The sequence below is a fragment of the Corapipo altera genome, unplaced genomic scaffold, assembly GCF_003945725.1.
Source record: "Corapipo altera isolate COAL_440 unplaced genomic scaffold, ASM394572v1 23, whole genome shotgun sequence".
In the NCBI taxonomy this organism is placed as follows: domain Eukaryota; kingdom Metazoa; phylum Chordata; class Aves; order Passeriformes; family Pipridae; genus Corapipo; species Corapipo altera.
The window spans coordinates 19,397,259-19,418,174 of NW_020884878.1; the positions used below are offsets into that span (position 1 = coordinate 19,397,259).

Genomic DNA, 20,916 nt, shown 5'->3' on the forward strand with positions numbered 1-20,916 from the left:
CCTCTAGTAACTTCAATAATAAATCATCTTTATATCAAATATTCTTTACTTTTGGGTGCAAATCTTATACTTGCATATGCTATACAAGCATAACTTCTAATCACCTTTGAACCAAAGTCAAAGATTCATAGAGTTTATTGCAGCTGGTTTCCAAAGGACAAAGTTGAAAGCTTTATAGCAGATAGAGGGAGACTTCAGTTCATTTTCATTCTGCAGAACTGAAGTAATGAACATGAGTACTATTGCACATGTGCAGACGAACAATGATAATGAAAAAGAGGTATTTCCAACAGCCTTCATTAGGATGAAACTATTAACTTATTTGCAATGACACCTTAGTAACTGTAACTACTGAGTAGAAAGGCAGACATCTCTTGTAGCTAAAATTCCTATGGCTCTTACACTAAAATTCACAGAAGAGTCAACTCAGAATTAATGGTGTAATTTAAATAATCTGAGTAGTATGGCACACTGGATGGCTCTTTGAAGACATGGCTTTGTATAAGTAAGAGAGATGTTGCATTTCCTACACCACACAGTGTCTGCTTTATTAATAAAGATCCCAAAGCAAATCACAAGTTGGTAAAAGTTCTCCTAATATCTCTTTTATAATAAGAACTGTATAGTTTATAATATACAGTTTTGGCTACACTTTTATGATAGCACCAAAGGGCTCCATACAGAATATAGAGTTTCACAGTGTAGAATATTGCACTAATATATGGAAGAATATAGTCCACGGCAAAAGCACTTTAACAATATAGTTCTCTTGAGTTAGGATGTTTGGCTGAAAATATGGATCAACTTTTACACTGGATCAAGTGTCATGCCAAAAAGATTTTTTAAAACAAGTATCTTTTAAAAAATAAGTCAAAGGAAGAAAAGTAACACTAATTCATGCTTCCAGTTGGACAAATTTTAACAGGTAACAGTCATTCATCATCCAGACTTAAACCAACTTTTTTACCTATGATAACAAATAGCAAGATTCCCTATTACAAAACCAGTTACAAACATAACTCACAGTGCATTTCTAGAAAATCATGGAACCTGTGACTTTTATAATTTTGCATCTTCAGAACACATTTCCAAGTTTTCAATGCCTCACATTTTGCCATATAATAGAATACTGTCACCTAATAACAACTGCTGGAATAAGAGGAGAAAAAAGAAGTCTGAAAGAGTGAAACACAGGTCTCTGTATATTACTCATACACCACTGCTGCAGCATTTGATCCTGTCATAAATACACATAGTCTCAGAGAAGTACTTCTTTGATCAGGGAAACTAATTTTAAAGATCTTGGGCATAAATAAAAGAAGTGTTTGCCTTGTTATACCATAGTAATTGCTAAAAAATCAGCAGCTGAACCCGAATGTTAAAATTGTAACTGGGACCTGACCACAAGATCATTACTTTCCTGAGAAATAAAAGATGCTCTAGATATCTATTTGCAAATTTACTGGTTTTGGAAATTAACTTTGCTGGAGGGGGGTGTTCAGTTTACTAATACTTACTTTCTCAAGGAAAATTTATGTTCAAGTTTCCTTTGAATAAAATATAAAGAAGTTTCAAGCACAAAGACATTGCCTGAAATAAAGGTGCAGGAATCTGAAGATGTATATCTTTTATGTAAAGTCATGTTTTGGCTTATAGTTAATGAACAATCTGTATGAAATCTATGCTGACAAGGACTCCAAGTGGAGCACTGTGGAAAAAACACGTTCTTGGAGACTTCCACTTTATCAGGACTGAAGAAAAACGTAATAAGTAATGATATAGAGTCAGTGCATAGTATACAGGCTCTAAAAAAATGAACCAACTGGATTTTGAAATTATACTTAAAGCTAGAAGGGATTATCTGATGGAAGCACTCCACAAGACAGGCATAGAGCATACATGGTATGTTCTCTACTCACATAAAGCATCTCTACTCCTTTCTTAGAAAAGGAGAAAAATACTGTTCCTTTTTCCACTTGAGTGAAATGAGAACAAGGTGTTCTTCCTTTGATCTCAACTCACCACTATGGGGGAAATAAAAAAAAATAATCATTTCCTACCCCATGCTATCCGCACCAAATGCTCAGAAAGTACAACCTATTCCATCATATTTAGTCTTGAAGTTGTCAGCTATTTCTGTGGTCTCTCCTATCCACAGCTCTGAAATTGTTTCAGGATGAGAGGAGGGGACCTTGAGGGAAAATGTAACAGTTAGTAAAAATACTGCTGCTTTATTGTGCAAGTAGTATATTACTTTCGCATACGATTTCTGATTGGAATATTGGCTGGAATACTGAGCTCTTAGATAACTTCATTATTACAAAGTTATCACACACTGATGTTTACATTGCACTGAGCTGCTTAGATTTAGCAAGGCTAACAATTAATAGCACAGTTGAACCATGGCAGTAAGATTCTTCTAACAAACGTTAAACTATCAAATACATCACCAAGTTTGTACTCGGCAACAAAACTCCTGTATTTTCACCATCAGAAATACATTGCTGCCTGAATGTAATATAACCTGAAACAACTTAATCAATCCAATCCCTAATTCACCTACCAGGACCCACCACGTTGTTTTTATAAACGCTGTTAATAATGGTGCTCTGAAACAGTGGCCAGGAGTTTTGTATAATGACAACATTATTAGTATCAGTCATTAAGACTTGTAAATACACTACAGCAGTGAATCACATAAGCTCAAAATAAGAAACCTCAAAAATACTCAGTTAGGTAAAAAATATAATTGACAAAACTGAAATGGCTTCCAAAGGCAATCTGAAATGTGAAGTTAGTTGAAACATGCAAACTAATAACATCTACTCAGTATAAGACTTTGGTTTTTTTTGGTAAAATGCTGGGTTTAATATGTTCAGTAAGGCATTTGAACTTTAGCTTGTCCTTCAGAAAAGACAGCACATTAAATGATGACATTCTTCTGAAGGAAAGGAAATGTGGTTGGAAACTACTGACAAGAACTAAAAACCACTCTTGTAGAGAAGTAGAGGCAGATAGGATATGGACTGAAGAATCTGAATAAAGTATTGAATTAATTGAAAAAGAGGAAGCCTGAGGAGTTTTCCCACTGTGTCTAATTTGCTGAAAGGACACTCCATCCCCTGCTAGACACATTGCTTGAAGTCAGGACATTCAGCACTTCAGAACACAAAAATCTGTCACTACTCTTGAGTTCAGATGAAAAATCCAAAACTTGACATACTCCAAACTAGAACTTTGCAAAAGTCTGCTCTGTGTTGCAGAAACATGGCATGTATATGGCATTTTGTACACTAAAATAAGCTTACATGTCCTTTCCATATTGAAATCTTTCTAGTCTGTGATTTGGCATATCAAATAATAGAATTCTCTCCTGTCAAAACAACACAGATTATAGCGTGTTTCATACTCAGTTAATAGACAATTCATTAAAGCCTTTAAGAATAATTTTGAATATGGAGCATGTAAGGTACAGTCACCTGTAATTACAATTCATGCTTTAAATGCAGAAAGATCAAGGTAATACACCTGTTGAAAGAAAATATCACAGGCATCGAGAGTGGTCTACAAAGCAACATTTATTTGCACATGTACAGAACAAAGCAACAGATGTTATTGTTTTCAATACAAAATTATATAAAACCAGTATTCACCTTCAGAGATAACACCATACCACTTTAAGTTTTATTAAATACATTCAGAAAGCATTCTTGCACGCACAAAACATTAGTATTAGGTAGTCCCAGGTAACTCCAACACTGCAATGTAATTATTCCTAGTGGTATGAAGGGATCAAAGATTAGTCTGCAACTAAAATAAAAAGAACCCTGGTTGAGAAGCAAGCTGAATTCTTTCCTCCACTGGCCACCAAGCAAGGATCATCACTGAACAGACTAACTGTCTCCAGAATACAGATGTAAATACTAGCAAAGTACCTGTAGAAGGCAGATAAGAGTGGTTTTCCAGACTGACTTGAGATATCTTGGCCAGTGTTAACATTCCCATTTAATCACTGCTTGCCTATGGACAGGAAGGTTTTATAAGACTGGAAGATAGTACTGACTAAGCGCTTGCGATTACAGAAGAAAGCAAAAAGTATAGATCCAAACCAATTACTTTTCCTTCCTGACCAGCACTGAAGAGATTATTTGCCATACTAGGTCTTACAATTCCCATTCTTGCAAGGAATAGAGGGGAAAGGCAAAAATTTTACATTTCCTGCAATACTGCCTCCCTAAATATGATCTAAAAAGGGGAATTTAATTGTCAACAGGACATCTCAAACAATTTATTTAAAATGCACATTTATTTCTACAAAAAAAAGTATATGATACAGAAGAAATGCTCACACCTACGTAAAAGGTTTACCTATTAAAATATACAGAAGATCTTAATGAGTACAGGATATTTAAAAAAAAAGATGCAAAGGAGTGTTAATCTTTTATTTTTACATTTTCAGGAAGTTCACATAATTTTGGTAAGTAACCTTTTACAAAATTATGTAAAAAGTACAAGAATGTCTGGTAAACAGTCTGCATTTTTCCAAAAGATTTTTTACAGCATGCAATTCTTAAGGCAGCCTTCTCTTCCTCCTTACAAGGAATCCTTTCACTCAAATAATCTTCTGCTGCAAAGATTAGGCTAAGGAAGCTTGGTCTCTTCTGTTAACGCCTTTTGTCTTTCCTGTCTGATTTACGGTCTCTTTCACTCCGTGAAGTTCTCTTGCCTGACCGACTACTTTCTGATATTGACCTTTTTCTGTCAGACCTTGAACTTTTATCCTTTGAGCTTTTGGCATCTCTACTCCCACCTTTTGAGGACTTGTGACTTCTATCTACTCCTGAAGCATCCCTTCGCTTCCTGTCCGTGCTCCTTCTGCGCTTTCTATCTCTGTTATGCCCTCTTCCTCGGCTTCGACTTCTACTTTCACTACTACTAGAGCTACTGCTGCTACTATCCCTGCTAGTACTTCCACTTGTAGTGCTGCTGCTGGTGGAACTACTCCGACTGGTACTGCTGCCAGTGCTGGAACTACTTGCACTAGTAGTACTGCTTGAAGTACTACTGCTACTACTGCTGCTGCTGCGGCTATGACTCTTACCAGTTTTGTTTCCTGCCCTACCCCTGCTTCTACTCCTGGTCTTACTCTTACTTTCTACACTCAGTGTTTGATTCTGCTCTGCCTGTGCTTCAACTACCTTTACAGACACCACAGCATTTTCATCCTTGTCTGCCTGGGGCTCTATATCCTGAGTGGACTGAGACAACTGAGGTGACTGTGGTAGTGGCTCAGAGTGTGGCTGAGACAGAGCCTCAGCCACAGGTTCTGTCTGAGCTTCAGGAGCTTTCTCCTGCGTTTCTTCAAGTTCAGCTTTATTTTCTGTTTTGATACCTTTCTCCTTCTTGGGAGAAGGAACATTACACACTTTTTCTGGCTGAGCATCACACTCTGTCTCTGGTTCTCCTTCTTTGCCATTTTCATTTTCTACAGGTTCTACACTATCTGCCTCATTCATTTCAGCCACATCCTGCTCATTATCCACTGGCTGAATGTTTTCGCTTTCCACTTTTATAACTGTGACTGCCTCATGCTGACCATCCTGTTGCTTGTCATTCTCCCTCACTTCAGTAGTCTCCTCTACTTTAAACTCCACATGTTTCTGTTCATCCTCTTCCTGTTCTTTCTCTGCATCACTATGCCCTGACCCTGAACCTATTTTTCCCTTTTCCTCCCCTGCCTCCTCCATTTCTACATCATTGTGCTGATTACCTGTCTCCATCTCTTCCACCTGCTGAGCCACCTTACCCTCTTCCTGCTCCTTGTTCTGTTCTTCCTTCTTTTCTTCATTCTGCACCTCCTGCTGTTCTTTTTCCTTCATAGATTGTCTTCTGGGCCTGGCCTCCATTTTGTTAATCTGTTCTGCAAATTCATTTCGCCTGCTTTCAAAGAGTGCTAGGGAATAAATGCATAAATAATAGTTAAGATAATCTACAGACACTGAAGTCTATTTTCCTTTTAACTATGAGCTAATAAGTTGTCAAATTGTTCAACTTATAAATACTGCGTCCTTATTCCTTCTGAAGTAGCAAGCCATTGGTTCATGATGAAAAAGACTGCTAGTTACCTTACAAAAACAAAGCAAAGGAGACAGTAAACTCAGTGGAGTATCAGAACGTAAAGTCCTAAATCTAAATTAACAGAAAGAGCTTCTGACTTCCTTAAAATCAATCCAACAAACAGCATATCAAAATACCATCTTATTTTCCTGGTATTTATCTATTAATAAGGTTATACTTCCTAAGGTAAATAAAAGACAGTAAGAACCAGCAAAAAGCTGTTTAGGTATTAAGAAAGCTTAATTACTGTAGGCTGTTCAGGTGAGCTAGCTTCTCTTATTCCCCAACCCCACGCAATGAAGAAAAGCTCCTAAGAAAAAAAAAACAACAAACCAATATATTCTTAGTTTAATAAAAAAGAACAGTAGGACTACCATCAACTGGAGTATTTTAAATTGTTTTCCAAAAGAAAAATACAGGCATCCTGTGAAACAGAAATGAACACACACTGAGATTAAAAAAAAAAAAAAATCATAAAGTTCCAGTGTTGTGCTCAAGAAAACACTTTTCAAATGCTCTGTAAACACCTGCGTTTCCTTGATTTTCAAGCCACAGAATCTGCCTTTTCAAAGACCAAGTTACTGCACTGGCATACATCTTGGTACTAAAGCTAATATAAAGGACTATGTTTTAAACACATACCTCTGAGACTGTGCATACACATCTTTTCACTTCTTGGAACAGAATCAAATCACACCCAATAAAAAAATAAGTCACTGAAAGAGTAATATTCACTTATGATGAACACCCATGTAAAAACACGTAGTCTGTCCTAAGCATGAAATTCATGTATTTAAACAGAGACTTCCACTTGTTCGGCAAACAAAGGGAGGTAAGAACGAAGGCCTTTGTATCACAAAGACCACTTACCATTCATCTTTTTCTGTGACTCTTCCTTCAACTTCTGCGTAGCAGGACACATTCTGCCAGGTATGTAGAATAAATGGGGTTTTGTCTTTGTTCTTATGTATTTAATTATTTTAGCATTATGTTCATTCCATTCTTCTTGCTGAGAAATGAAAGTAAATCATCCTGAGATACACAAGAATAGTTTAAACAAGCGGAAGATCAAGAACCAAACTAAAACTCACCAACTGAGCAAGCTCAACCTTTTGTTCAAGTAACCGCAGCTCTGTCTGTTTAGCACGTCTTTCTTCAAACAGTTCTCGCCTCTCATTTTCAACTTGCTTTCTTTCTTCCTCAGCCTGCACTTCAAGTTTTTGTTCAATTTCTTGTCGTCTCTTTTGCTAAGATAAACAAAGAAATATGTGAATTTTTTCCTACATCAAGAAGGCGTTCTAGTTTGGTCCACTCGAAAATTTTGAATGATTTACACCATTAAAGACATTCCTAAAAACACATGAAGAAATATCGCCTAAATTACAGGTAACGGAAGAAAAGAGCATCATTGCTTGCTGGTGCTTAATTTTTTATTGGTTTAACAATAAAATTATGGGGCCCTGTGAATTTCTGTCTGCTTTTCTATCGTACCACTTGGATTTGAATTTTCAATATAAGCTGAGATTATCTCAGTTGGGTAGAGCCTGGTGTTAATAATGCCAAGATTGTGGGTTCAATCCCTGTAAGGGTCATTCATTGAAGAGCTGGACTCGATGATCCTTGTGGGTCCCTTCCAGCTCAGAATATTCTGTGGGGTTTTTTTCCCCTCAATGGCAGAAAAATAAAAGAAATGTATTTCGGGTATCAGGGAAACCAGGTAGATTTCCAGCTTATGAGAGAAAAAATCAACTCCCCCAAAAACAAATGAAGGACTGCAGACTGGTGTTTGTGACCAACAAAACAAATTAGTTTGTAAATACTTCCAGTATATTCACTGCTAATTAGATATATTACTGTAATCAAGGAATGCCCTGTTCTCATGCCCTAGACTGACATATGCTCAGATTGTACAATAATTGTCTAAAAAACCCCCAGAATTTAGTGCCTAAACAACAAAATAGCTTTATCATAAAACTCCTCAGGCCTCTGCTTTGATTTATAGCAAGTTTACATGTAAGAAGAGAAAAATATCTATATGAATTCTCAGAAAAATTTTGCAAAGGGCAGTAACTCCTCAAGGTCTCTTTGTGCAAACACCTACTACTATAAATTAGATAAGGACTCCATGTTTCTGAACCATCCTAATCAACAGTTTCTTCTTCTAAAGCAAGCAGGTAAAAGTGAACTTTAGTCTTACATGCCATGTGACAAGTTAGCTAAATGACCCAAATACTGAATCTGAAAGTAATCAATACCAGCAGTGCAAGTCAGCCATGCTAACACTACACAGAAAAGATTTTAAATTCAGAGACTTTCTATCTGCTTCCACTAAACTGCTGAAAAGAGAACTTTCAAACACTATTTTTAATCTAAAGATTATTAGTGTTAACTGAATAACGGATTTAGGGCAACAGTAAACAAATACCATATCCTTCATAATTTAAAAAGGTATACTAGGAATAAAGTTACCACCATCTTATATACAAGTTTTTTGAGGTAATCATTAAGCTATGCAAAGCCTTTACTTCAGTGCAATCACACACTCATTCATGAAAAAAAGAAATTCTTGTTATCCACACTGAAAAGGGGAAGGCATTTTTAGACAAACAGACAGCATAACACAACCCCAGATTTCTGTACACGTGGTTATAATTTAAACATCTGGAACACACCAGGGTAGGCACTGCTTCAGCAACACCACATCATCATTATTTCCAGAAGTACCCTATGACCTTTTAAATAGTTACCCGATTAAATTCCATTTACTTTGAAATGATCCTCCATAACATGAACAAGAAAAAAGATAAATCTATTTTGTGTTTTACATGTTTTAAAAATGTACATTAATTAAAAAAAAAAATCCACCAAACTCTACCTTTTCACTTCTGCAAAGGTCATAAATAGTGTTACAAAGTCATAGTTAGAGCCCCTATCGTGCCTCCCACCCCCATTCCCTGACCTAAGCCAAACAAAAACCTACATGCACTCTCACCAATTTGCTGCACCTGCAAGGGAACTTTCATTCCTATTTGTAGTAGCTTAACCACACAATTTTGCTTTATTATTTACAATCTGATAGAACTTAAAATGAGATACCCTCTCAGTAGCAATAGCAACTGTGGATTCCTGTTTAAATTTTTGAAGAGTGCCCATCAACAAGCCAAATATACGTCGATTCCTGAAAAACAAACAACAGAAAGGTATTTGAGATTCAGTTCAAGTACTAAGATTTTTATTTGCATAAACAATCAGAGAAACTTTCCACCTCGAAGATATTTATTTTCAAAGACTCAGTATTACTCAAGGCCATTAGCAACAGAAGACATATTAACTGTGCCAACAGTCAAGCATATAAGTTACATTGACATATCATTTTGCTTAAGTGTAAGACACAGATCTCATCCATAACTCGGCACTGGGAAAATTGGAAGCCTGCACATTTTTCATCTAGAAATAATGACACTAAGGAAATATTATAAAAAAATCCTAAAGCAGAGAGTACTGAAGAAAAAAAGATTCAAGTAAATACAGTGGGAGCTATCAATAAGGCAGCAAACTGGAAGGTCACTGCGCTTTCTGAAAAACAAACTCCCCTGTCCACAACCTGCTTACAGGATTAAGGCGAAATGGAGCCCCAGGGGAGTGAAAGCTTATCTATCACAGTTGCCTAACAATGAGACACTGCACTGTGGGATGAAGCCAGTGCTCTCATCCAATTAGGTGTTGTTTTGAGAAAAATAAGTCAAATTCTTCAACAAATTCCCTTCTTCAGAACAAGAACTGGATTCCTAACTTCCAACTTTTCTCTCCTTCCATTTAATCCCAACTTAAGTCTGTACAACAAGAGGCAGAGCCTCTTATTTGCCTTGATCTTTTTCCTGATTAGGAGAGAAAGGAAATGCTACTGTCTTCACTAGGTACCACTCTACTACGGTGGCTCAAACCTGATGTGGAAAGCTAAAGGCAGTTGGATATTAAAGAGTAGAAACATGAACAAATAAAGAATTGAAAGCCAAAGATCACTCAAAGTGCATTTGTATGTGAATGACATCCCAGAAGATGCTGTGCAAAATCAAGAGTTCAGTGGATGCTGTTCTCTTAAAGAACTTCTTTCCACCACAAGTCATACAGAGACCAACACTTGTTTTCTCATCTCCCCTGAGACTACTGAAGTGAAAAATAGTAAAACTACAATTCTGAAGGAACAAACTTTTAGTGCCTGAAGCTCTAGGAAGCTCACTAAGAGTTTTGAAAATCTTCCTGTGAGGGAAGCAGTTAGAAACTGGTAATAGAAGCAAGAGCAGACCATTAGTGGTGTGATAACTAAAAGAAGCGAGAAAAGTGCCAGTTTTTTGTACCAGTTGATTTGTGGGCCTTATCAGAGAAGCCTTCTATAGATCCTTATTCCAGTTTTCATTCTTCTATTTATTTGAGGTATGGATTATTGCACCAGGTGACTTGCAGTCTGAAGCGTATTGAGTCTAAGGAGTTTGGATACAGTTGGAAACTTGTTTTTCCAACAACGCTTACAAACAGAACTGCATTTCAGCAAGAATTTTAATAAGCTACCCTGAGACAAATAAAATAAAGGAAAAAGGAGATATATATATATAGGAGAAATCTAAAAAGCAGCAGGCAAAAATGAAGGTCAGATTGAACACACAATACAAAGTCTGAAAGTAAGAAGAGAAAAAAACCCACATGATGGAACTACTGTGTTTTAGAAAAAAGCTGGGGGGGAGAAGAACGTACACCAAAAGCCTCCCTCAACCAACACAATAAATGATGAACCAAGACAGCTGTAACAGTCCAAAAAGCTAATGGACCAATGAAGCTAAATATATTTCTGTTTTATTCAAAGGCAATGTTACAACAGCATTAGCAAACCTGTTCCTGTAGGGGGCCTGAGAAGCAGAATTCCTTGTCAGTTACCTGAACCAAACAATGTGCATGTTACTACTGTGTTTTCAGAGAGTACTCCTTAAAATAAATTTGACACCATTATGGTAACTCTTCAACACAATCTTTGATACATTACAGCCTGTGTGTTATACTTTTTAAATGTAAAGCTACTTCCTATGCTAGCACTCAAAAGTATCATGTTAGTGTTTAGAGATTTCTGCATACCTTTGTTTTCCTTTCTCATCCATATTTTGATCTTGTATAAGGTCTCGACGTGTTCGCTCTTTGGAGGTAGCAACAACGGAAGATGGCAACGCTGGCTACAATAAAGAAAAGCAAACTACTTTGTTCATCACGTTGCAGGTAAGTTTCTTTCTGCACAGCTCCTCTTATTGTATATTACCTTTTTAATATCATCATCCTCTGCGTCGCTTTCTTGGCGTGATTCTCTTCTTGTCCGACGTTCTCCACCCAGCCTGAGGAGGAAAAAGTGTTAGTGGCCATTAGAGAACGATGTCATTTAGGAGAGCATCTCTTCTAACAGGAGAAAAATACAAGTCAGAAGAACCAACACTTCCAGGAAAAATCTCCCCACTCTTCCAACAACCAGTACATAACATTTCATAGACAAATTCTACTATTGGTGAAAATCACTGAGACAAAATAGTTCAAATTTTAACACAACTTGCACAGTAAAGTAAAACACAAGATTCCACAACACCATCATATTTGAGATGGTAGAATACAGTTGGAATTTATTTCTTGTTTTAAATGTTAGCACTTTCCTTTTTGCTGCCCCTCTAAAATGGCTACTGGTATAAAGGGATCACTCGACAGATTGAAATGCATTGAGGTAGAAAGGTTGGTATGATTTCTCAAATGGGAAATGCTATTTAAGTTACCTAGCCAAACACCTAAAAAATGAGTGAAGAGGGGCAGAAGGATTAGCATCTGAGAACACGAATGAACTAAGGTTTTAACAAAAAACAACCTAAAAAAATAATTTAAATAAAATAAAAATTAAAATAAATAATTTAAATAGTAGTTATTTGGCTTTATGGTACAAAGCCAAATTTCATCTTTGTGGCACAGCACTTTCCTCTTTCCCAGTGTTCACTTTCCATTAACTCAAAATTTCCAAAGCAAGCCTTGCTTTAGCCAAGAACCATCACTGCACGTTAAGTGCCCACAGCACTTAAGCTCACTGTTATCAGTCACATCTGACAGATTTGCATCCAGATGTGAAAACTCAAAATTTGAGTCTACTGTCACACTGCCTGCATTCAATTTATTGAAGAGATTTCAATTATAATTCAAGTTATGTTTACTGTAAACAAACATGGCTACTAAGCAGAACAAATACGGCAAATTGTACATCCAGTAAAACAGAAAATTCCATGTGTCCTTGTATTGCTATACCATTACATTAGTGCTACCATCTTTATACTGCTCTAAGGTATGAAAAAGATCTCATCATTTTGCTATCACGCAAATTAATTCCAACAAGTCTTGAATATGTAATCTCCAAAGAAGACATGAAAGTCATCAGTTATTAACAGTTATTGATTTACTGTTACAAATTCTCATTCTGAAAAGTAAGTTCTCTGCATCAGGTTTTGCACCCACCTACTGGATGCACCTTCAAGATCCCTCTGTTTGGCTGGGGGTCCTCCTCCACTATCAGAGAATCCACGCCTGAAAAAAAAACACTTGTGATCTCAGAACAGGTTAGGTTAACCTTAGAGCCACCTTAAGGGTGCACAATTCAACTGTATTTTGGCTTTGTGGTCATGATGTAAACAAAAGTTTTGCTCAGTTATATCACTGTTTACTATTGCTACTGCAATAAAGTGTTCAAACTTACTGCTTGTGGACCAAGCTGGTCCAACACACTGCTTGTGGACCTTCAATTTCTGCACTTAACTGAGTAGCTGCACTCAAACAAGGACCCCATTATGCTCAAATGATCACATTTGCAATCATATTCAAAATGTATTAAGCCTAAACCAGTGGCTTAATACTGAACTTCAATGAAAAATCTAATACATGCTCCATTAAGAATCGCTGAACAAAAATTGTCCTTTTCATTCTACTTGGTGGAGTGGGGAGAGAAAAGAAGAAATAAGAAAGAAAAAGCCACAATGAAAGACTAGTGATTTTATCTAAACGTATTTTAAAATTCCTGCCCACTTCAACTCTTCCCATTCCTCCTGGAGCACCTACCAGTTTCTTAATTACCAAGAGATTGATCCTGACAGATTTCAAAGAGACAACGTCCCAGACACAACACAACTTCTCCCTCGAAATGTGATGTTCCCCCTCCCCCCTTACATTTAAGGCTAACAGCTGAAAGGGTTGGGGAAGGCCACCAGTTTAAACTTGTTGTAACTCAAAACGAAAAGGCACTTTAAATTTAAACACCGAAGTCCTGTCGGGCAGCTCTGGTGCTCACTGAAACAGCAGTACAGAGAGGAGCGGGGGCAAACGAGAAACACGCAACACCAAAGCGAAAGGGCAGCACCGCCAGGGAACGGGTGGGGGGAACCCGACCCCGCGTTCTGCGCCTCCTTACCTCAGCAATAAGCTCCCGCGTCCTCTACCTCCACCGGGGCCTGTGAGGGCTAACAACCTGTTCTGGGGGGGCCTGCAAGAGACGGCGGCCACTGTTAGTGATGCCCGCCCAGCTCGACGTGTCCGCGGCCGCGCCCCCTCGCCGCGGGCAGAGCTGCCGCCATGCCCAGTCCACAGAGGGCGCGGGGCCCGCGGGCAGCTCCGCGCCGCCCGCGCCTCGGGCCCGCCGTGCACCCCCCGCCCGGCCCTTCTTCCCTCCGCGGGCCACCGGCGCGCCCGGCGCTTCTCGCCTCACCTCACATCATTGGGGTCCCGGCCCGTGAGCTTGCGAATATTCTCGTCCACGTGCTTGAGGCTCTCCTTGGCTTTCTCCAGCTGCTCCTGCAGCGCGCGCACCGCCACCGCCATCCCGCCCGCCGCGCGGCCTGGCCGGGCCCCGCGCGAGGCACCGCTGGGAAAGGAAGGGAGGGGAACGGGCCCCGCCCACTCCGCGGCCGCGGGCCAGGCCGGCACAGCCAATCGCGACTCGGCGGCGCCCTCTGAGCACCAATCATCGGGCACGAGCGAAAAGGACACGCCCCGAGGTAAAGGATCTCCATAGGCGTTCACCAATCACAGGACCCAGAGGGTGACTGGCACCCCAGCCGTCCAACTAGAGGAAGGCTCTGCGTGCCAGCTCCGCGAATCAGTGAAAGGGGCCGCCGGACTGACACACACACAGCGCCAATGAGAACTCAGGGCGTCGTTTTCCTGTAGCCCAGTCAGAAAACCACTTCGCGGACGCTCGTTCCCGCCCACCCGGGACGCGTCCTGCCTTCCCTCTCTCAATGGGGCTGACCAGCAGGCACGCGCGCGGCTCGGGCGGGGGCCAATCACCGCTGCCCTATCAAAGGCCGCCGTGCGCGGCGAGCCAATAGGCGGGGCCGTTTCTGAGGCCTGGCTGAGGCTGAGATCGCGCCTGCCCTCAGCTCCTGCCCGCGGGAGAGGCCCGGCCCGGCCCGGCCCGCGGTGGGGAAACTCCGAACTGGGCGTTATTCCTGTCGCCCGAGGCGGCGGCCAGGCTGTAAACCGCGCTGTTCCCCGGCAGCAGCCAGCGCCGCTGCCGGTTCTCCGCGGGGGACAGACGAAGGCACGGGCGCTGTCCCGGGGGCAGTGATACACACCCGCCCCGCCCGCTGTCAGCAGTAGGGCGGGCGGGAAAAGCTCCGCAGGAGGAGGCGCGTTTACCTCCAGTCCTGGGCCTAGCGCTGCCCGAGCCCGTGGGCTCTGCAGACCCATAACGCGAGAGCCCCGTTCCCAGTGCTTCCCCAGCGGGGAGAACCGGCTCGGCCGCGCTGTTTGGCCGCCCCGCTTCGCCCGGGAGCTCCCGCGGTGTCCGGGCCCGCCCGAAAGGGGCGGAGGTCCGGCACCGGCGATGGCGGACGAGGCGCTGTTCCTGCTGCTGCACAGCGAGATGGTGGCGGGGCTGTACCGCGCCGCCGAGCAGGGCGAAGGGGTGAGTGGGGCTGGGGCCGTGCCGGGGCCGCCCGGCAGCCGCCGGGGCTGACGCGGTGGCGGCGCGTTGTGTCTTGCAGGAGAATGGGCGCTGCACCACCAAGCTGGAGAGCATGGGCTTCCGCGTCGGACAGGGGCTCATCGAGAGGTGAGTCCCTCCGGCCCCCGGCATCTTCTATTTTGGAGTCTCATTCTGGTGGGCACCTGTGTTTGAGAGTCACAGGACAGTTTTGGAGTATGCATTTGCCTGGTGCTTCTCGTCTTGAAAACTGAGTCAGGGTATACGGTTACTTTTAATACTTATAATCATATTTAGTTTCACTTTGTGTAGACTTTTGCATGTTTCCTAGTTCTGGTACGTTTCGTGATCTTACTCTCTTTCTGATTTACTTCTTAAACGTAATTTTATGTTTGGCTGCTACTCTGTTTCGTTTCTGCAAAGCGCTCCCGGTCCTTCTAACTTGGCTACCGAGCTCGTTTCCGCCTTGTTTGCTCGGGCCCTTTGGGGACCCGCGGTGCAACTTCAGCACCCTCCTTCCAGGGTCGTGTGGAGACTCTTGGTCTTCTGAAGTGATGCTTTCATTCAACAAAGTGGTGCTGTTGTGCCAGATAAAGACCCTCAAGGAGGATAAAGGGAGAGAAAACTGAAATAAGCAAGAGAGAGATCTGATCTCCCTTTTTGAAAAACAGGAACAAGTTTTACGTGTTTTTCCTATGTGTTAGAGTTCTTTTGCATATTTGAAGGATTCCTTCCAAGCAGTAGTATAGGTATGAGTGTTTTATCTTCTATGTACACGTTTAATTGAAGATAAAACTGATGGAGTGCTTTGCATCTTTGTGTATGTCAATCATCTTTAGTAATCATGGAATTAAAACAATTTATTCTGCTATCATGTTGCAGATATTAAGATAACACTGTGTTGCTCTTAAGTTAAAATACATGATGAATGCAGAGTGATGCTAGAATGATGCTGTACAGTGGTTGGAAAACTAATTTCTGTAACAGCCTCAAAAATAATGTTGTATAGTACCATTTTTAAAAATTTATTTTTCTGTTTAATTAGTGATGTTTGTACTATCATTATTGATACATGTCTCACTTATTTCTTAGGTTTACAAAAGATACTGCCAGGTTCAAGGACGAATTAGATATTATGAAGTTCATTTGCAAAGATTTTTGGACAACTGTATTCAAAAAACAAATAGATAACCTAAGGACTAATCATCAGGTACTAATGCTGTAGAATAAGATTTAACTTACAAAATCAATATGACTTTTGAGTTGCTATTTCATTTTTGTTTTTCTTGGTCTGGAATGAATTACCTGATAAGAAACCCAAAATCCTCTTATTTGTTTTGTTTAAAAACCAGAGTTTTGTAATATTCATGTAGCTTCAGAATACAATGTAATGATTGCTAGTGATGTCTTTATTGCCACTCCGTTTGAAAAGACTCAGTGCTTTGAATTTCATATGCACTGTTGCAGAGTTACATAGAGGGCGGTAGTGGTTACAGTTGATTAACATTTAAACAAGAACATTTTTATGTATCTCTAAATGTTAGTAGAAAACTAGTGAAAATGTGATGTTGCTGTCTTAACAGCTATTTAAATAGAATGGCTACCTTGAAGTAATTTTTTTATTTTGAAGAATATTTACAGGTTTCAGCAGTTGAGCCAGCTCACTCTAGTGAACGTACTTGTGTAAGAAACAGCTGAAAAAATTCTCAAATTTGCATGTTGGTGACATTGTGCTGTATCCATGTCCTTGCCTATATCAACAGCTACAGTTCTTAAAGCAAGATCAAAATAATTTAAGGAGCCATTTTACTGGACTAAAAAAGCTTTTTCCTAATGAAGACTTGGTTATCTTTTGACCATTTTCCTTTTGTGTCCAATTAGTAAGAAGAAGATTTGTACAAAGATTGTGCCAAATAAAGTAGGTTTTATTTTTCAGTGATTTGTTTATCAAGTAATAACTCTAACAGATAATAATTACCTTAGAAATCTGGGTTTTTTAATTCAAAGTAAGCTGCAGTATTGAGCTTAAGATCTTAATTGTATATGCAACCTTCATTTAAGTTCAAAGGTTATGAAATTCCAAAGTAGCACAGTCGTTAACAAAGAAATTAAAATGACAGGTGTAGATAAAGCTATACTAGGTTCAGAATTTATTAAGTAATTTATTTATTATTATATTTACTTTTATTTTTATTATACTAATTTATTATTGTTACACAAAATTGTAATGTAGAAAACACCAGACTTTTAATTCTATTGTTTGCTGGGTGTGTTACCTGTAGTGCTGTTAAGGAAGATAATTCCCACTGAATTTGAGAATAAGAATAGTGAATTGCATACCAGATGAAGATTGAGATATGAATGTAAAAACCAGTATGCATTTGATATATGGCTAAAGACTTTCTGGTATGGAACTACTGTTTCTGAGCACCGGAAGGACTCTTCCAAGAAGAAATGTACATAAACGTTTTTTAGAGATGATATTATTATCTAGGAGTTTTGTTGTAAACTCATAATTAAGTACCTTTTGGTTTGATATTCCTTGCAAGTATATAATACAATTTGAACTTAAATCACATATGCCTTAATCTAAAATTTCATTTTTCAGCCTAAGAATAAAGATAAATGAAGACGATAAACAACATATATTTACAAATCAAATGTATTCACATAAAATGTTGATTCTAAGGTACTGCACATTCAACTAAAAAAAACAACTTTTTTTTTGTCTTTTTTAAACAGGGTATTTATGTCCTCCAAGACAATAAATTTCGTCTCTTGACACAAATGTCTGCAGGAAAGCAGTATTTAGAACATGCACCGAAGGTACTCTTCAATTTTATATGCGGGGTCTACCGGTTTGATTTGAATTTCCTTGATCTATTAATAATAACTTTAAATTTTGTAATTGAATGGATACAAACTCTTCAAAAGGGCAGCTAAAGATAAGTTTTCAGAACCTGTGTACTTTTTGGAAATGCACCTTGTTTTGGAACAGTGGATTTGATTTATGGTGCAAGTAACACTCATGGTTGTTGAGAAACTTGCTGCTGTTATGTTTATAGAGGACTTAGGTTCAGGTGGATGTAAGAAATAGAACATTCAGTTCCATTTTATGATTTCTTAATTCTTGATCATCTTACTGCTGGCTAGTGTCCTTGGGATTTTTTTTTTAGTGTTTGGTGAGATGTTTCTTTTGTTTTGCAAGATATATTTTAAGTATCTGCCAGCCTTTGTATTCTACAATGTGGTCTGTGCCAAAATACTGTCTTGCACTGTTCCTCCTTAATTGACTTTAATGCCACTTGCTAATTTCAACCAAGTCTTAGGAATATTGTTCTAAGGATATTAAATTCCTAAAGGTTTAATGGAATTAGAAACAAGTAACTCAGAATAGTGCCTCTAACAAGACCAATCTGTGTTGTGAGCTCTGCTCTACCAAATACTGGAGCTTTCGTCCATTAGAGACCTGACAAGGTCTCTTGAGCACCAAACAAAACTTCCATAGCTTTTTATTGTCCAAGCATTAAGTCTTGTGCTTGAGTACTTAGTTTCAATCTTTATCAACAAGCTTCAGCCTTTACCCTTACTTAAAGAGCAACTTTGTACTTAGTATTTAGCTTTTACCTGTGGACTAATCAGAGGAGGCCTATCGAATTTGGGAATAAAGAGTATTGTAACAGCTGAAGTTTCATCAATGCCTGCATGTAAGTAGTTCTTGGAGTATTCAATTACTAGTTCACTTTATAACTTTCCTGGCTGATTTCATCACTGTATAAGCATTTATCAAGGTGGAATTAGTTTGAAGCTGCTGGGCTATAGAAATCCATATGAACTTCAGGATATGGCTTTCCACTAAATGCTTTGGTATTTAGAAAATACTGACAGAGGATAAACCTCCATCATGTTGAGTGGAAAGCAAAACTAAAAAGTTGTATTTGCATTTGAAAGGATCAAATGCATAAGGATGTATGTCCAGAAAGCTATTTGAATAAGTGAAGATATTTCCCTACAGGAGCCATAGTCCATTGTAACTACTGCTCGATTAAAAATTTTCCACAGACTTTGCACAAATTCTAAATTTGGCTGACCTAACTCCTGTGATGTGGGAATGGATCAACTTACAGGGAAGAAGAAAAGAAAAAAAAAGCTCTTCAGCTGGAGTTAAAATGTAAATGCTAAATTTAAATAATGGCACAATTGCTTATGATTGAACTGTAAGATTGGGATGTTCCTTACTATTTCTTTAAAAAAATTAATACAAGAAAATAGTTACTTGGAGAAATAACTCTAATGGTAATAATGTGATCTGACTTCACTTTTTTTGCAGGTAAATTTCAGGTGATGATACAGAAGATGTAGAGCACATTCAAATCTGGGTATCTACCTTAAAAATCCTTTGTGTATGGATTCAGTATCTTGGCTCAGTTTTGTATATAACTTGTAAATTATAGCAGTATGCAGCACAATTCCAAAATATGTAATAAATATTCATTGAAATAACATTATCCTTGTGTCTTGGTATGAAATTTATTGTATTCCAAGGTATTAACGTCCATATGGTAAAAACTGTGTACTCAGAAGTTTTCAGCAAAATATTTCAATTACCAAGAGAGCACATCTGGAAGACCAGAGGCACAGTTTGAGAACAGAGTAAAAGCCTGACCAAGATGAAATTGGAATAAGAAACTAACGTGTGTTGTGTCACCTAATGTGAACGCCCAACTGCTGTTTTTCCCTGTTCACTCTGAACTGTGAGGCAGCAGAGATTGCCTTTGTATTTCTCTTACAGAGCCATTAGCACGTGTAGGAATGGGGCACGTGGCATGTAGGAATGTAGGTATGATGCAGTAGAAACAAGTACTTCTCCATAGTTAAACAGTTTCTCCTACCTCCTTAAAATTAGTACCTTTTTTTGTGTGTTGGAATGATTTTACACCTAAGGTTATCTGTACTGGCCAAGAAGGAAATTTGTTCTAGCTTGTTGTACATAAACTTGATATTAATGTACTTGCTTTTAATTGCTAACTATGGATCACTAATGTAATGAGTGTGTGCAGGAAGATGATTAGGCCTGAAAGAGCTACAAAGACACCAAGACTCTTGACACTGGCGTTTGCTAGATACTTGTTACAAGATTTGCATAACAATACATATCTTGCCATAGGTAAGTGTGAAAATATCTTGTAAAAACTTCTAATGAATTTTGCTCTAAGACTTTTCTGTTGGCAGGTTCAGGCCTTATACTTACTTTCAAATGCATCACAATAGAAACAGTGTTTATTTAGAAGCATGAGAATGCCTTGTGATAGTGATTCAGTTTCTGGTTTTGAGACCAGTAAATAACAGGCTAATTAGAAGAGCTTACATATTAAAATGACACCTTTGATACACAACTACCTTCCGTGTTGGGAGAAGTGTATGTTGTACAGTTGTATGGTGGGCAAGAACAGTGGAAACTGTTTTTTCGTAAGTTCTAGGAAAGGTCTGAAGCTTATAATGGATCAAGCCTTTTCTAGAAAGCTGGCAAGCTAGAGACTTTAAATATGATAACCAGGGGTTTATTATACTTGAGCTTAAGATGCGACCAAGTTCTGATATTTTCAGGTACTGTGAATGATAGTTCAGATTAGCTGTAGCTGAATAACTTAACAGTTCTTGGAAACAAAGAGAGCAGAAATTGAACCAGCAGAATGCTGTCCCACTTTTTATAGAACTAGCAGAGGTGAAAGTAATTACGGTAGTATGGTACTCTGGGGATTTGCAGTTTGATTGAAAACACTGGGTTCTTATACTGGTAGTTTAGAGGAAGG

The 20,916-nt window shown here is 39.1% G+C and overlaps 2 protein-coding genes across 2 annotated transcripts; one reads left to right on the plus strand and one right to left on the minus strand.

Annotated features, from left to right (window-relative positions):
• Positions 1-3,555: 3,555 nt before the first annotated feature.
• Positions 3,556-14,059, minus strand: PNN (pinin, desmosome associated protein). The gene is made up of 9 exons (XM_027638419.1): positions 13,886-14,059; positions 13,592-13,663; positions 12,646-12,714; positions 11,423-11,495; positions 11,245-11,339; positions 9,214-9,295; positions 7,209-7,364; positions 6,988-7,126; positions 3,556-5,953 (listed from the first exon to the last, which is right to left on the minus strand). The coding sequence occupies exons 1-9, from the start codon at positions 13,996-13,998 to the stop codon at positions 4,665-4,667; spliced, it is 2,088 nt and encodes a 695-aa protein (XP_027494220.1). The 5' UTR covers positions 13,999-14,059; the 3' UTR covers positions 3,556-4,664.
• Positions 14,060-14,726: 667 nt separating this feature from the next.
• On the plus strand, positions 14,727-19,607 carry TRAPPC6B (trafficking protein particle complex 6B). Its single transcript, XM_027638427.1, has 7 exons — positions 14,727-15,085; positions 15,165-15,232; positions 16,196-16,313; positions 17,846-17,929; positions 18,717-18,810; positions 19,434-19,475; positions 19,513-19,607. The coding sequence occupies exons 1-6, from the start codon at positions 15,005-15,007 to the stop codon at positions 19,463-19,465; spliced, it is 477 nt and encodes a 158-aa protein (XP_027494228.1). The 5' UTR covers positions 14,727-15,004; the 3' UTR covers positions 19,466-19,475; positions 19,513-19,607.
• The last annotated feature ends 1,309 nt before the right edge of the window (positions 19,608-20,916 follow it).

Coding starts and splice junctions, on each gene's coding strand:
- PNN (XM_027638419.1), bottom strand. CDS start 13,998: ATGGCGGTGGCGGTGCGCGCGCTGCAGGAGCAGCTGGAGAAAGCCAAG. Junction 13,664..13,885: donor CGGGACCCCAATGATGTGAG/GTGAGGCGAGAA, acceptor CGTCTCTTGCAG/GCCCCCCCAGAACAGGTTGT. Junction 11,340..11,422: donor AGGATGATGATATTAAAAAG/GTAATATACAAT, acceptor TCTTTATTGTAG/CCAGCGTTGCCATCTTCCGT.
- TRAPPC6B (XM_027638427.1), top strand. CDS start 15,005: ATGGCGGACGAGGCGCTGTTCCTGCTGCTGCACAGCGAGATGGTGGCG. Junction 15,086..15,164: donor CCGCCGAGCAGGGCGAAGGG/GTGAGTGGGGCT, acceptor TGTGTCTTGCAG/GAGAATGGGCGCTGCACCAC. Junction 16,314..17,845: donor ACCTAAGGACTAATCATCAG/GTACTAATGCTG, acceptor TTTTTTAAACAG/GGTATTTATGTCCTCCAAGA.